Source organism: Astatotilapia calliptera, chromosome 12 (genome assembly GCF_900246225.1).
Source record: "Astatotilapia calliptera chromosome 12, fAstCal1.2, whole genome shotgun sequence".
NCBI lineage: Eukaryota > Metazoa > Chordata > Actinopteri > Cichliformes > Cichlidae > Astatotilapia > Astatotilapia calliptera.
The window spans coordinates 22,314,854-22,330,045 of record NC_039313.1 but is presented as its reverse complement, the minus strand read 5'-3'; the positions used below and the strand labels follow the sequence as shown (position 1 = coordinate 22,330,045).

General features: G+C 40.7%; 2 protein-coding genes across 4 annotated transcripts in view; one reads left to right on the top strand and one right to left on the bottom strand.

Annotated features, from left to right (window-relative positions):
• Window positions 1-93: 93 nt before the first annotated feature.
• The window catches only part of lzts1 (leucine zipper, putative tumor suppressor 1), a 17,586-nt gene continuing 2,487 nt past the window's right edge, over window positions 94-15,192 (top strand). Inside the window, exons 1-8 of one of the 3 annotated variants that reach the window (XM_026187315.1) lie at window positions 94-311; window positions 10,152-10,498; window positions 10,594-10,722; window positions 13,157-13,219; window positions 13,659-13,818; window positions 13,924-14,315; window positions 14,435-14,608; window positions 14,732-14,863. In XM_026187315.1, the coding sequence (XP_026043100.1) occupies window positions 10,268-10,498; window positions 10,594-10,722; window positions 13,157-13,219; window positions 13,659-13,818; window positions 13,924-14,315; window positions 14,435-14,608; window positions 14,732-14,863 (1,281 nt within the window). In that variant the 5' untranslated portion in view covers window positions 94-311; window positions 10,152-10,267. Of the gene's footprint in view, window positions 312-8,273; window positions 8,752-10,151; window positions 10,499-10,593; window positions 10,723-13,156; window positions 13,220-13,658; window positions 13,819-13,923; window positions 14,316-14,434; window positions 14,609-14,731; window positions 14,864-15,192 lie in introns of those variants that run through there. The other 2 variants (XM_026187314.1, XM_026187316.1) reach the window with 2 other exon arrangements.
• The window catches only part of hspb11 (heat shock protein, alpha-crystallin-related, b11), a 20,798-nt gene continuing 16,387 nt past the window's right edge, over window positions 10,782-15,192 (bottom strand). Inside the window, exon 6 of the mRNA XM_026187325.1 lies at window positions 10,782-11,720. Coding sequence (XP_026043110.1) covers window positions 11,718-11,720 — 3 coding nt within the window. The 3' untranslated portion in view covers window positions 10,782-11,717. The remainder of the gene's footprint in view (window positions 11,721-15,192) is intronic.

Genomic DNA, 15,192 nt, shown 5'->3' with positions numbered 1-15,192 from the left:
GGAGGGAGTTCAGGGGAGAGGCAAGAAGGATACAGAGAGGGGAGGGGAGAGAGAGAGAGAGAGAGAGAGAGAAGTTTCTGAAGGAATGTAAGAGAGTATGGGAGACGGGACAGACTGAGTGTTCCAGGTATTGAAGAGGTTTGAGGAAAGGAACCTAAGAGACCTCAAACAACAAAAGCAGACATCACTTTTTTCCCCACACCGGCCCTGCCAGTGTTCGGCTAAGGATGGTTTGCTCATAGATCACAAAGCTTGGGGAGACAGGGCAAAAGCAGAAGTGACTGAGACTGTGGAGGCAAGGAATAATTGAGGTAAGTCACCACTACAGGTACTCAAAGACAGCATGGCTTTCTGACTAGATCTGAAATGATGGCAGAGACTTGTGCGAGGCTCAAAGCCTTGCAGTTCATGCAGGATACAAGCAGATTCCTCCTTATTTAAGTGTGCAATTTGCAAAGTTTAAGTAAGGTGAACTAGGATCACTTTATGATCATACCAAATTACAGCTGGCATTAATAATAATTCCAAAGTTTCTATGCATGGAAGCAGTCCAAGGCTTTTGCTTGTTAAATGCAAACTGAATTTTAAAATGAAATCATCTCTGTGCATGAGGACACACTGGCTATAAATGAAATGTCTGATTTCGACCCAGAAAACTGCCACTCGTGCTCTTTTCATTCAGCTCAGCCATTACTGGGCAAACCATTGTTTAAAAAAAAAAAAAGCTTAAAATAATAGGGACCAGCATGAGGTTTGATTTGATATAAGCACAACAACTCCTGGGATATAAATACCCCTGAAGGCTAAGCTGGTAGTTATAGGTGTTTTCAACATGATTTTCAAGTGTATTCCCCACCCAGTGATTACCTAAAGTAACCCCCCACCAACCCACGGTTCCTAAATATTGCTCTGTTTCTTTTATACAATTAATTGTAACACATGAAGGAGAGCTGTTTCGCCAACTCCCAGTTTCTGTCACACTCGCGTACAGTGAGATATGTGTTGAGACCTGCTGAGAACATGAATTCTTGTACATTGTGCAGGTGACAAGGTGAGTGGGTAAGTATAGGGCACTTGTACAGGCATGTTCAGCTTTGTTTGTACCAAATTATTGTGTGGAGAAAAACACAGGGGAGGAATTGTACCAAGCAATGTGAGAGTAAAAAAGAAGTGGGAATAGACAGTTCCCTGTCATTTCACTGACTGAGATGTTTGTTTGTTTGTTTTCTATGTGCACAGCAGAGATCATTTTTTATGTAAATATCTTGAATTGACAGATGATTCTGTTTTGGGTTGTCTTTTGGCTTTTTTCAATAACTAATGCTTTGCTCATTACCGTGTGACAATCATTTGAAGCTGTCATGACCTGCTAGAGGAGATGCTTCTTAAAATAACTGTCCTAGATACCTATATACCAGCATCCACTCGTGAATGAAGGCTCTGCCAAAGAAGCACGGCAATCCAACATTCCAACATCCACAGCAGTCAACTTTTCAGGAATAAAACTGTTTCTGTTTAGAAGTAAACAGCAGATGAATGTCGACTTATGGCTCTTCCCAATTATCCCAAGTCAGACTGCTGAAAAAAAGTTTCCCTGTAACGAACAAAGTAGCAAAACAAGGTCAAGGGCCTTTATTTTGGAGCTGAGCACAGGTATCGCCTGCAGCAAATATCTCCAGCTGCTTTTGGGATGATATAGACCCCCATAAAGTGAGCTCATTGTGTCTTCCTCCTTACTTCCTCTTACTCCCACATTACACCATCCACACACACACGCACAGCCACAGAAGATTAGGAGGATGGGAGGCAGTTATGCTCAAGAATGACAATCTTATCATTGAGTATTCAGCTTTTGGGGGTCATCAGGCTTCAGTGCCAGGAAAGGCCTCATTCTTTTCTACCTACCTATACATGTTGTCCTTTCTTAAACGAAGATATATCATAATAAGTGTGTGTGACTATGTGAGAAATCCAAACGTCTATATACTGAAAGTTCTCATGCCCTATCATTGATACAAAATATAGCCCAATGAGGCGTTATAACACCTTTATAACACCAGTACAAACTAACTGATCTGACACTAGTAAAATGTATTAGCCGGTGTGACTTCTATATTTCTGACCATAACCATGAAGTCTTTTTCCGAATCCTCCGTTAATGTACAAACAGCATCGCAACAAAGCTTTTATGGCAATCGATCAAATTTGAGTTTTATAATAAAAAGGCTGTCATATCACACACGAATGGGACAGGGTGACAAGTAATGGAAAAAGTATATGTGCGAGTAATGGGTGAGCAATAATTCAGAACGTCTAAAAAAACGCTTCCATTTGTTACATTTTCAGTTGCTGTTTTTAGAGAGGAATAAAAGCCAGAGAAGTTAATATTTTATGACAGCTGAGCTGGACTTTGATAAGAGCTATCTAACAGAAGATGCATCCAAGTCTTTAAAACCTTTTTTGGACTGGTTCCATGGCACTGCGCATGTTTGAGGTATTACAACAAAAAGGTGCAGAAACGCATTGTAAGGTAATAACCAATCAAGTATGGGCGGATGCAGCTCAATAAGGAAATATAAAAGGACATTTGAGATATTTAATTTTAGGACTTCTTGAATTCATGAGCATTAGTTTCCATGCTTGTCGCGGCACTAAAGGTTCCCATTTAGACTCCATTAAAAATACATTTTCCCCTACACTCCAACTGCCAAGGTTATGCAAATGCACGCACTACAAGAGCAGTAGTTGGCCAGCCATACAGAGCCAATGAATAGTGCAGACGACCTCCTTATCTATTAAAACCCATGGAGGTTGATGGTTTGGTTGACCTAATGTCTCATTTGGATGCACATAATAGCATCTGAATGCAATCTAATTTCGGGCTGGGGGGTCTCACTAAAAGCTGAGCTCTAGTCAAAGTTGCCTGGTCTCAAAAGGAGACACTGAGATGACATTAATGTGCAAAAATTGTTTACTTTTATTATTCATAATTAAACCTCTTTCTGTATCCTGACCCTTATATCTCAAACAGAGGATACATGGGCTGTATGCTGGGCAATACAGTAGTTGTCAATGGATAATGCAATGTTAGCTGCACAGAATAAATACCCTTCTCTCACGCACACACAGTCCTTCCAAGTCAGTGTCTTTCGCTTTCTGCTTGTGCCTCTCTCTGTGCCTGGTATTCCATCTCCCTACTTCAGGGCAGTAATGAGTGTCTGGTATTCTGCACTTCAGCATTGAAGCCCTATTCATGCTCGATCTCCTTTACAATGCACTAAAAGGATTACCCAATTAGCTGCTATTGGATGTCATCGTGTGTGTGTGTGTATGTGTGTGTGTGTGTGTGTGTGTGTGTGTGTGTGTGTGTGTGTGTGTGTGTGTGTGTGTGTGTGTGTGTGTGTGTGTGTGTGTGTGTGCTTGGTCAGTAGATAGATGTGTTAGCAGTGAAAGTGAAAGATAGATGACCGTCTCTGTTCCACACTTCATTCCCAGTTGATGTTCTGCTGGAGGCCACATTACTCATCCCCACAACTCAGTCTCGTGAGAAAGACACAAGATAGAGAAAGTGCGTGTGTGTGTGTGTGTGTGAGAGAGAGAGAGAGAGAGAGAGAGAGACGAGAGACTGAGGCCTTGACAGCCTTCAGAGAATGACAGAGAAAGAGTATTACTTTTCAATAATTCAACCTATGCACCGATTAGTCTCTGTGAAATACTCAGCTGTCATATGTAAACTGTGTCTTCTTCTCTTCGCACCGTAATTGGTGATTTTAATTTTCACTGTCATGTTGGGATAATAGGAATGTCCATTTCATTGTCTGTGAACCATTATTTACTTAGTGTGAGCCAAAGATTGATTCCAGTTATCTAATGCGTTACATCACACTGTGAGCAGCGCATTCATCATTTTGCATTCAGAGGATCGAACCGTAGGCTATAAAGATTCATTTAGACTGACGTGGCTGGAAGCAATAAAAGTGCAATCCACATTTTACAGGTAAAAAGTTGGGACACACTAATGCCTTTAGCATAATTCATTTATCATTTTACAGCTCCTCATGGGGAAACCTACAGTAAGCTCAGTGACATATACTGACTGTAAAATCACAGTCTGGTTTAATATACACTGATAAGCAGGCATGCATGCTGTGTAACAAATGAGTTCTTGCTAAAATAGTATGCGTTTGCATGCATCTCCATTTTTTTAATCAAAAGTTAAGATTAAAAATTATATGCATACAAATTTGAGCATAATAACTTTACTAGAGATGGCACGATACCACTTTTTAATGTCCGATACCGATTCCAATATCATAAATTTGGATGTCTGCCGATACCGATATGAATCCGATACAGTGTATTTTGTAATCAATAAAACTTCTTTTTATAAATATCTTACTGTATTTTGTATAAGTTCATACTCAAGTTTAAAAAAACAAGACACTGAAGCTATTCTGCTATACCTGTATGCAAAAAATACACTCCACCCAAAACATTTTATAGTTCAGCAACACTGATCAATTTAATAAATTTAAACCAACACCATCCTCCCTATTCTGGTATTTTAAAGAGTACTTAGTGGAAATATTAAGCAACCTAACTAATAGGGTTGCCAACTCCCAGCAAAAATTAGGGAACCACCCCCCTTCCCTTAATCGATGTAATCAACTTTAATTTAATGCAAGTGTAAAACAAATGCACAGAAATCAATTATTTTTCTACAATATTTAAATAGATTCAACATCTTGCTTCAACAGAATTGCAGACTGCACAGATTGTACCTTCCCAAAGGAAAAAGTACTATAGCTTACTAGGGTGTATATTAGACTTATTAGTTGCTATATACAATAATGGATTTCTATACATTTAATCAGGTGACCACTTTTGTTGTAAGATTCAGATAATTATTTATTCAAAGTTTTTAAATGACATAATAAAGAAAAATATTTATTTGTGCCCCCCTTTTTCTGTTAATGCCCTACCCTGGCAAAACTTTGCTAGACCCGCCCCTGCACAGTTACCAGCCGTCAGCTACATAGAAAAGGATCCTGGTGTTATTTGTCTCATAACTTCCCTTCAACTCATTCATGTCACCTAAAGGGTAAACCTGTTTCTCCATCACCTGTTCAGCTCTGATGATTCAGTAAGGACATCTCCTGGTTTCATCTTCATGTTTCCCTCTCACCACATATCCAAACGGATATCATGACCAGCAAACATCAGCTGATACTAGAAAGTAATATTAAATAAATTTTAACAACAGCTTTTCACCCTTTAACGCGCTGCTGTTATTTATCCGCTGGTCTCCTGTTTCTAGCGCAAGGTGGGCGATAAACAAACAAGAAAGACGAGACTTGTGGCAGAAAAGCCGATCAGCTGATCATTGATCAGTTTCATGTTTGAAGTAATAACAGGAGAGGGAGGGGGAGTGAATGAGAGAAGTAGATGCAACTGAGCAGCAAAGACAAAATAATTCCAGCTTTGTGTTTATTTTTTAATTCTAGCTGAAGTACGGGACAAATCGCTTCCTTTTCACCTCAATATGGAACTCTGATGGTCAGTCCAGCTGTGGCTCAACATATCAGTTGTTAAGCTTAACGTGGAAATACTATGCAAACATTCAAGGATGAACTTACACACTTGCTTTACTTATCTGGGATAGTTTTCGCCGAGATGAAATGCTGCGGTTAGGAAGCATGTAGCGAGGCTCCAAATGCTCCAACAGACCGCCAACAGCCGCTCTATCACGTGACACATACTGCTCCGATGCGCCGAGCTGGGTTACGCCAAGTTTTATGAGTTTTGTGAGGTGATTTTGTGATACTTCAGATCGGACTACATATTTCTCTCCGATATCCGATCCAGTAATTTAGGTCAGTATCGGACCTATACCGATACGTAATATCGGTATCTTTACTGGTAGAGAACAACAACTGCAGATTTTGTACATTATTTAGTAATAATTTATATTCTGTGTAAATTGTTGTATAAATCTTCTGTTGTTCTTGATACTCTGTATGGTGTCCTTACATGTCTCCAAAAAAGTAGTGCTGTAACATGAATAGAATAGAAATGCTGTATTTCAAACTGTAGCCTTTGTTCAGATGAGGGGTTTAAGATATTGTTGAGCATTGCATTCTGGGAAGTATTTTTGAATTGATAGTCATACAAATGACCAAATATCAAAATATCTCACCCTTTGACCACTTCATGTTTAATTCAATCATTAAAAAAAACCCACCTGTAATTTAGGTAAGATAATACTTGTTTTGTTCAAATGTTCAAGTTAATTAAAGTTAGCTTAACTTACATTAAAAGCCTCAAACAACAAAAACTTAAATGAATTTTAGCCTTACGCAAAGCAAAACAGTAGTTTGAACTAGTAGCTTAAATTTTACTTTAAGTACGCTGGCCTCTGAAATGTAAGGAAAACAAATGAGATTGATGATGTTGAATGCACCAGAGAACAAAGAAGAATAAGCTGCCCAAGAATGACCTAAAAAAACATATAGTGAACCGGAGAGATTAGCCATGCATCTGTTAGAAATTACCATAAAAAGAGTGAGAATTAAAAAGATGCCATCTGGCACAGTGGCAGTGTAGAGGTACAGTGAGAACAGAGGAGAGTTTCATGGTCATTGTGAGACAGGTATAAATCCTGGATGTTTATAACACACTTACTGCTGCCTGCCATTGGCTGGGCTAATGGATTGGCTATGCTCTGTGAGTGTGTGTGTGTGTGTGTATGTATGTGTGAGTGTGTTTTCGGGTGGAGGAGTGGGGGGTGGGGAATAGGGGTGTGTAGTGTCAGCTGGTCCTGTGCGGGGTAGGGCTTTGTGTCAAGCAGGTCAGCTGGGGTTAGATGACACAGCGCCCACGCTCACACACACACACACATCATCCCCTGCCTGCACACAGAGACATACACAATAAGCGAGTGCACAACACTCTTTTGTGCAGACACTGAAAAACATGCAGGCAGTCAGATATGTGATTAGATATCTGCATGCATCCACACACACTCACTCTCCCCAGTCCCAACACACCAGAGGTCTTAAATCACGCTTTCCCCTCAAAGGCTGTGGAATCAACTGTTTACATTGCTTATTAAATTTTTCGAATGAAGGGGCAATGAAAAGATTTTCAAATTGCTATATTTGCGTCAAACAGACGTGAAATTGATCAGTTCTGAGTACCATGTCAGTAGTAACAAAAGTAAAATGTCAGGATCATTGTTCAGAAAGCAGGCTTCAGGGTCTGAACACGACTAACTGAGGAACAATGGCAGCCAGCTGAAAGCATGAGTGAATAGCCTCGCTGAAAAAAATTATGGCACATCAACAGAAATATTGTATATTATTACATAAAGAGCAAAAAGACTGTGAAAACACTTTATGGTGAAAGGTTTGAGACAGTATGATGCAATATGACTCACTTTTCTGCAATTCTGTCTGCACATCCAGAGCCCATAGTATAGAGCTTTGCTTCTTTGCACAGCACGCTATTAGTTCAATTTTAAACAAGTGATTTTTGTCACATTGATTTTTGTTTCACATTATCAGTATCAGTAAATCTGCTGTGTTCTGTCTAGATGCATGGCAAAGCACTCTGCTTCCTCACATTAACACAAAGTATATGTTTACTTGTGACAAAAATGGGTTGTAAGATTTAAACTTGTTTTGTCAGTTGCAGAGAAAGGCCATATCTTCTCCCCTGTTGTTGTTTTTTGTTATGTGGATCACAGTGCCTAGTATATTTTCCTGTTGCCGGGCTTGATTGTATTTCATCCACAAGGGTTTTTGTCAACAGTCTGGGCTCTGTGGGATGCTGAATGCTTTACTGCCTTAGAGAGAGCTGGACTCCAGCAATGACACTGTGAGAGAGAGTGTGTGCAATTTGTGTTGACACGCAAAGTTGTGTGTGAAAGAGTGGGTCTGTGGGTGTATGCCTGAATAAACAGCATAAAGGCAGAATGGTGGTAAATCGCTCTAAAACCGATGCTCTCCAGCGCTCTTATTTTGAGGACTAGTCATTTATTTAACAGTCAAATATGGTCCTGGGCTGTTTGGAGAGAATACATCAACTGGCACAGAAGAGTCCACACAAAGAAGGCACACTTCAACAGACAAAGAGCCAAAAGACAGAGGGCGAGCGCCTTTTTTTCTCCTTAAGATGAACTGTTGTTTATTCAGGGTGGGTGCAGGGCACCAAGTGGGACGGATGGATGAGGGAGGGACTGATGGAAAAAAAAGGAGAGAGGGAAGGATGAATGGGCATAACACAGTTAGTGGATGCACAAACGGGGTGTCTGCGGGTGATTGTGCAGAGTGGAGGGAGGTGCACTGTGAAGGGGGGGAGTGTAAAAGATCTTTTGTGAAGGCTGAGAGTTAATCACTTGAGCGGCACACGCCAGTTCTATGGAGCACATGTTGTACACTGGATCCCCTGAGAGGAGTGGGAGGTCCAACAACACACATACACACACTTGAATTTACATGTCAGTTATGATGCAAAGCCGGTTACAGGCTGAAAAGAAAAGCAGGAAGATCCACCCCCTTCACAAACAGTTAGCAGACCCTGGCCGTGGTGATAGTGTTTGCATTTGCTGCTTGTTCGTTCATACACACACACACATGCACACACCCGCACGCACAGAGACGTACACATGTCTGCTTTTTTGTTTTCTTCGGTGACTGGATAGATGACTCTGCAGCGGCCTTGCTAGAGATGGATGTTTAGTTTGACCTGGCAGTAAGTAAAATCTATTGTTCATTACATCAGTCCCATGTCAGCGGTAGATGCTAATATCTGAGAGTGATGGTGAAGGCTAGAGTTTAGATTTAGCAGCAGTCATTCAGGGACAATAAAACAGCAGCAGACACAGGCATGTCAGAGACTCTTTACTACAGTGGTGCACAGGACTGCCTCGCTTTAGACTCTTGCGAGTACGAATTTACCATCATTAGCCATTATTCAACATTTTCAGTACATGTTTAGTTTGTAGAATATACTTAGAATTTTATCCTGAACAAAACTGAGAATCAAAACTGAAGCAGTGCTGAAGATGTCTCTTATTATTAGTGGTCTTTGTGTATTTCTGGGTGTGCTTTCCTTTCTTGTATTCATCTATACTGATCAAAAAATATTTCTTTTCTGCTAAAAGCCCAATATACTTTTATTCTTCTGTATGAATGCCACTCTATGTCAGTTGGTGTCTTGTTGATTTTAAAAACATTTTTTTAAATGTCTTAATTCCCTTACTTTTGTTTTAGGGTTGAATAAAAAGTCCCAGCCTTGATCAGCACTCCCTATGAGGCATCTCAGAAACAGTACAATGAGAGTTAGTTTCCTTACAAACACTGGAGGGCAACCATAAATTATGAATTAAACTCAAGCCAAATGCAATAGCTTAGATATATATAACTTATAGGAGGTCGTTAGTCACAGGCTTTGTTGCTGTGGCCATTATTAAATGCTTAAAAGCTCAGGACCATGTGGTTCTAGGAGCCCTTTATCTGCTGCCGAGGGGACTTTTCCCTTGTGGGTTAGAGAGCATGATAGCAACATCTGGGGTCTGGTTATCTTTGAAAGAAGGCGAGGAAAATGAGGACAACTGCACAGTCACACTCATTACGTGTGACTGTGCAAATAAATGTCCTTGTAGACTGTAATTAAAAATATTAACTACATAAATTCACACAGGTTCTGTGCACTTAATCTTTATTTCATAATTTCTGCCGGTCTATCTGTAATATGTTCCAAAACAATAGCAAATAGAAAATGATATTCAGATGGCAGCCCCAGCCAATTGTTGAGAAGGCAGTAAGTAGTCTAATTGCCAGTTTGTTTAGAGGAAGGGCACCCAAAGGGTTATTTGTCAAATTTAACAGCTGAGTCATAAATCTAAACATACACAGCCAGGCAGAGTGCCAAGATAGACACTTTTTTTCACTTTGTTTGCTTTGCAAATTTAAACACCTGCTTCAACACTGCACAATAGACTGAACAACAATTAAACAACAGTGATACGCATCAAAAGTAAACTATGAGTTGAGTAAACTAAAATAAGGCTGTATCCTTTCCATGGAACAAAAATCTTCTGTTTAATGATACTGTGCATCCTTTATGTTTATCCTTTTCTTGTTTCACAGATGAAGCCACTGACAGAACCTCCGTGGGGTCACGAGATGTACCTTTCCCTTACTTCAGTGTAACCTCACCATTTAGACTTTAGCTGCATCTCGCCCGTGCGCTTGCCTACAGGACCATGGGTAGCGTCAGCAGTGTCCTCAATGACAACAGCCTCGGCAGCAAACACTGCAAGGCATCTCAGCACAGGTTAAAGGAGGGAACAAGCAGCCACAGAAAGAGTGGAGGTTGCAACCTTGACGGGTTACTGAAGTGCGGCTTCACTCAGGGCTCCTCATCCTCCACTCATCCCTCCAAAGGCCTCTCCCACTCAAGGTCTGGAAGAAGCGAAGATTTTTTTTATATTAAGGTGAGATGACGTGTTTTTTGATGGCATGTGAGAATGAAAAAATTACAACATGCAACGGTGCTTTGGGGTAACAGATTTATTTTGTTTCACACAAGGTAAGCAATAAACCAAGGTCAACGCACCACAGAGAGAGATCAGCGGAGGGACAGGTAAACAGAAATGGGAAATCTGATGGGCAGATGCAACCAAAACTGCTGCTCATGTCTGGAAATGTGACTGAGAAGGTGAGCCTGGTGTTGTTGTTGTTTTCTTCCTCCATGCTTAATCGTGTTATTCTTAGAATATAAGACAAGATTTAAAAGGTTAAGCACAAAAAAATTAACCGATTTATTCCAGCTGTTTCTCATTACAGCTGTTGCTAGGCAATCAGACGCCTACAAGTTAGTGCTCAAGGCTACAAAAACAACAAAAAAACTGTAAATAAAGTAGCAGGTATAGCCCATGTTTATGAAAGGTGGGGCTAATTTAGGGAAAGATGTCCCTTGGGCTTGCATTTTTCATATGGCCAGCAGGTGGCAAAAAGAACCTGATGTAGAATTTAGCTTACGGTAATTTATTACCTCTGTTAACCTTTTTCTAATAGATGTATGGTTTCCTTGACTAGCTTCATGTTATAGGTCTTGCATTGTTTATTATAAAGAATAAAGCAGAGCTTGGCTACTGTAATGATTGATTTTCAGTCAGATTCGACCATCTTTCCTCTTCGGCTCCATCCTCTAATCCAAGGTGATCAATATATCCAAGACGATGGTGCCCACAGGCTTCACAGCCACTGCCCACAATCCACTTAATTGAAATTACAGCAGCTATCTCATTCTTTTATACAGTTTATACATCAGACACAGTCAGGCTGGCAGCTCCCTCCAGCATGACGCTAACTGGTTGCTAGCTGAGTTCTTTTTCACAGTCAGGTGAAAAAGAAAGTTTTCGCAAGCCTCTATGCAGTCCATGGAAAAACGGGGTAAACTGCGACTCAGTAGCTTGTAGATAGACCTTTAACAGCAACAACTTGAAGTAATCATTTTCCACTTGTTGTGGAGGATTTCTGGTCCACTCTGCTTTTCAACATTGCTTCAGCTCATTCGTTTATGCACAGTTCTCTTAAGGTCCCGTCACAGCATTTCAATTAGGTTGAGGTCTGGACTTCTTTTCTTTTTCAGCCATTCTGTTGAAAAGTTGCTGCCGTGCTTGGGGTCATTTTCCTGTTGCATGCCCTCAATTACTGAAGAAAAAGAACAAAAGAAAGAAGCCCTAATAATGAGCCCTCCACCACTGTGTTTAACAGATCTTATGAGGTGTTTGGGCTGAAATGTTGTGTTCTGTTTTCAATAAACATAATGCTGTGCATTATGGCCAAACATTTTGACCTGGAGGTGGAAGATCCTCTCCTGTTCCTCCTCCTCCGCCCTGTTACGACCAACAGTTGTCCTGAATGTTTTGCACTTGTAAATAATCTTTCTCACTGTATAATGACAGACTTCAGATTGTGGCCTTATATCCATAGACCATATAACCATAAAGATGGGCAACAAAAATAGTTTTACTGAGATCATTGCTGATACTTGCTGTTCTGGAGCATTTACACTAAAAATTCTGCTTTTATAGAGGCACCCACACTTGAGCTGATGGTAAATTAACAGAGTATATTTCATTAGCATCACCTGACTGCTAATTACTCTCATAATTCCTACAGAAGCAGTAAGGGTTTACGTAGACTGCATAGAGTAATGTGAAAAACTTAATTTTATACATGACTGTATATGTCATAGGCTCCTGTGTGGAAGATGTATGGAGCCATTGTGATGTCAGTCTATGGTTTATCAAGTCCAAGCAGGCAACGTCACAAGCAAAGACTGGATTTGACTTTTGCCCAGTCTGCTTTTGTTTCTCAAAAAGAGACCCCCTTGCTGTTGGCCATCATAAAAAAGAATTAAACTCTAACACAGTTTCATATGTCTTTAGTTTCCAATCCTAGATGCTGCTGCGTTCATCTTTGACAACCCACAACATCAAGCAAATAAGTTTAAAGTAATACATTTAGATATTAATTGAGATCATGATGTACTGTATTTTCATGCCCTTATAAAAAATGTAGCTTCACTGTGCTTTCCTTAACTGGAACAGTTGCTATGGTTATCCTGACAACCATTAAGAAGTCATGCTGAGTAGCTGAAATAGACTTTAACAACCTCACAGCGAAGTGGAGGATAAAACATGCACAGCAGGTAGTTTAATAAGTAGCAGCTATTCCTCATAACCTGTGTAGGACCTTCCCAGCTTATTAATCACTCCCTCCCAGATTAATGACCTAAGGGTGCCTTGATCTTTTCAGAAAAGTCTTCTCTGTGCCAAGAATACCAAAGCAAACAGCATCGTCTTCTATAGGTTTTTAGGCCTCATGAACGGGGCTTGGCTACCTTGAGGAGGAGGAAGGGTGGGATTTAAGTAGACAGCACAGACTAAGGAAAAATAAAAAATAAAGCGAGGGATCAAGGGCCAAAGAGAATTTGAGAGATAGAAAGAAAAAAACATAAGGAAAGGCATCCCAGCCATGAAGTCAGTGTGAAAGAATGCTGAGTTCACAAGCTTTACCTCTTACACTTCAGCAATAGCTCATATTATTAATATCACTGAAAAGGGCTATTCATCTTCCCTCAGACAGCACATGGAGGAGAGATATGGGATGCAGAAGGAAGGAAAAGAGGACAGAAAGAAGCGAAGGTATGGCACTGCTTGTGACATTCTTGGACAGCCCAGATGGGGCATGTGGAGTATAAGTTCATCTTTGAAATGAGTTTTCCCTTTTTTGACAGTCTGGTGAATTTTACTTGCAACTACTGCTGTGTGTCTTTTAATACCGGCAGTTTGTAGAGAAGCAATTCTGCACGCTTCAGTGGTTCTATTTCTAATATGAAAAGACAGACACAAAAAAAATCTATCCCTTTCATTTGTACGGACTTCCAGCATGTGACAATATTTATCTATGTAAAGCCAGTCATTATGATTTTTAAGTTTAAGAATGTGACTCATCCTCAGCCCTTTATACTTCTGTGAAAAAGGACTTGCTTTTGGCTGTGATGTTAACTAAGAGGAACCCAGTGAATATAAATACAAAAGTAGGGAAGAAGAGCCCTGACTGTGTGCCATTTCACTCTTCTAGACTTCTGCTGAGAAGTCATCGGTCCGTTCCACTGCCTTCAAGTGCGTAAATCCCACAAGGACTTCATCCACAGAGACAGGCCACAACAGCCTGGACCACATCCTTTGTCCTCTGAAGAAAGCAAGCAATCCAAATATTAGAGACAAGCGGGACACTTCAGGTTTTCGTCTATATTTCACGCATGGATTGATGCTTTAAAATACATTTTGCTTGGGTTGAATGAAAAATTAAACGAACGTACCCGATGTTATCTCTTTCCCCTCAGGCACGCTGTCCGACTCTGGACGCAACTCCATGTCTAGCCTTCCCACCCACAGCACCAGCGGCAGCCTAAGTGCTTCCACAGGCCCTGTCAGTCACAGCGATGGCAGCTCCGCTCCTGCAAATAGCCTCAGCGAGGGAGTACAACCCAATTTCTCTCCATGGGTCAACGGGAATAGCGCTAACCTTGACTGTAGTTACGGTGCTGATTTAAACAGCAGTGGGTTGGTATCTAAGGCTAATGAGGACGCCGGCTCCCCACTCTCTGCAGATGAGCCAAGCGCTCTCTCTGAGACTGCAGGTGGGATTCGGTCTCCCATAACTACAGATGAGTCACTGATTGAACGCTTGGAACAAAAGCTGCTGGAGAGAGAAAGTGAACTACAGGAGCTGCAGGTACAGAACTGTCACGTGAACAAAAAGTAGAGGTTAATAAAAAATAAAAACCAGCATGTGCTCTTAATCACGATGAAAATGAACACTCCTTAGTAATTAGGCCTTTCACTTTGCAACAGGTGAGTTTTGAGGAGAAGGAAACAGACACCTGCCAGCTGTTTGAGGAAAGACAAAGGTACTGTGCTGAAGAGATGGAAGGGCTGAAGCAGCGATGCTCCACAAAGCTACGCCAAGCGTCCCAAATGGCTGCAAAAACACAGCAAGCACTCCAGCTGCAAGTCAGCCAGCTCCAGGTCAGCCCTCGTCTGCCTTTATTTAAAACCACGTATTCCTGGGTCATCTTTATCCTACCAACCATATTTCATGTAACACTTGACCACTTGAATAATTGAAAGGAAAAATAAATTCTCATGCAGGCAGAGAAGGAAAGGCTTCAGGAAGACTTCTCTAAGCTAACTCGGGAGAAGGAGCTTATTGAGCTCAGACTAAAGGCTTATGAGGCAGAGAGCACACAGCTAGCTCCGACCCTCGAGGAAACTCAGTGGGAGGTAAGTCATGGGTTATATATGTGATATACTGTAAGTTAGACATGAAAGCTTGTAGCATGAAAAACAGTGTAATACAATATAGAGCTGAAGTGGGATACCAGCTATCCTTCCATCACCAGAGAAAACATTTGAATATCTTCTATGTTTTATGCTTTTTCATTATCACTTATAAGAATTGACTTGAATTGAACTGAAAGCCACTTGCACTGCATTCAGTGTAGTGCATATTGATACGTTTATATTGTGAGTAGCTGCAAACTTAACTCCTAAGAATTTGGGAGAAATGCTGATTGATTTTCTATATATATGATCTATATATACAATCAAAG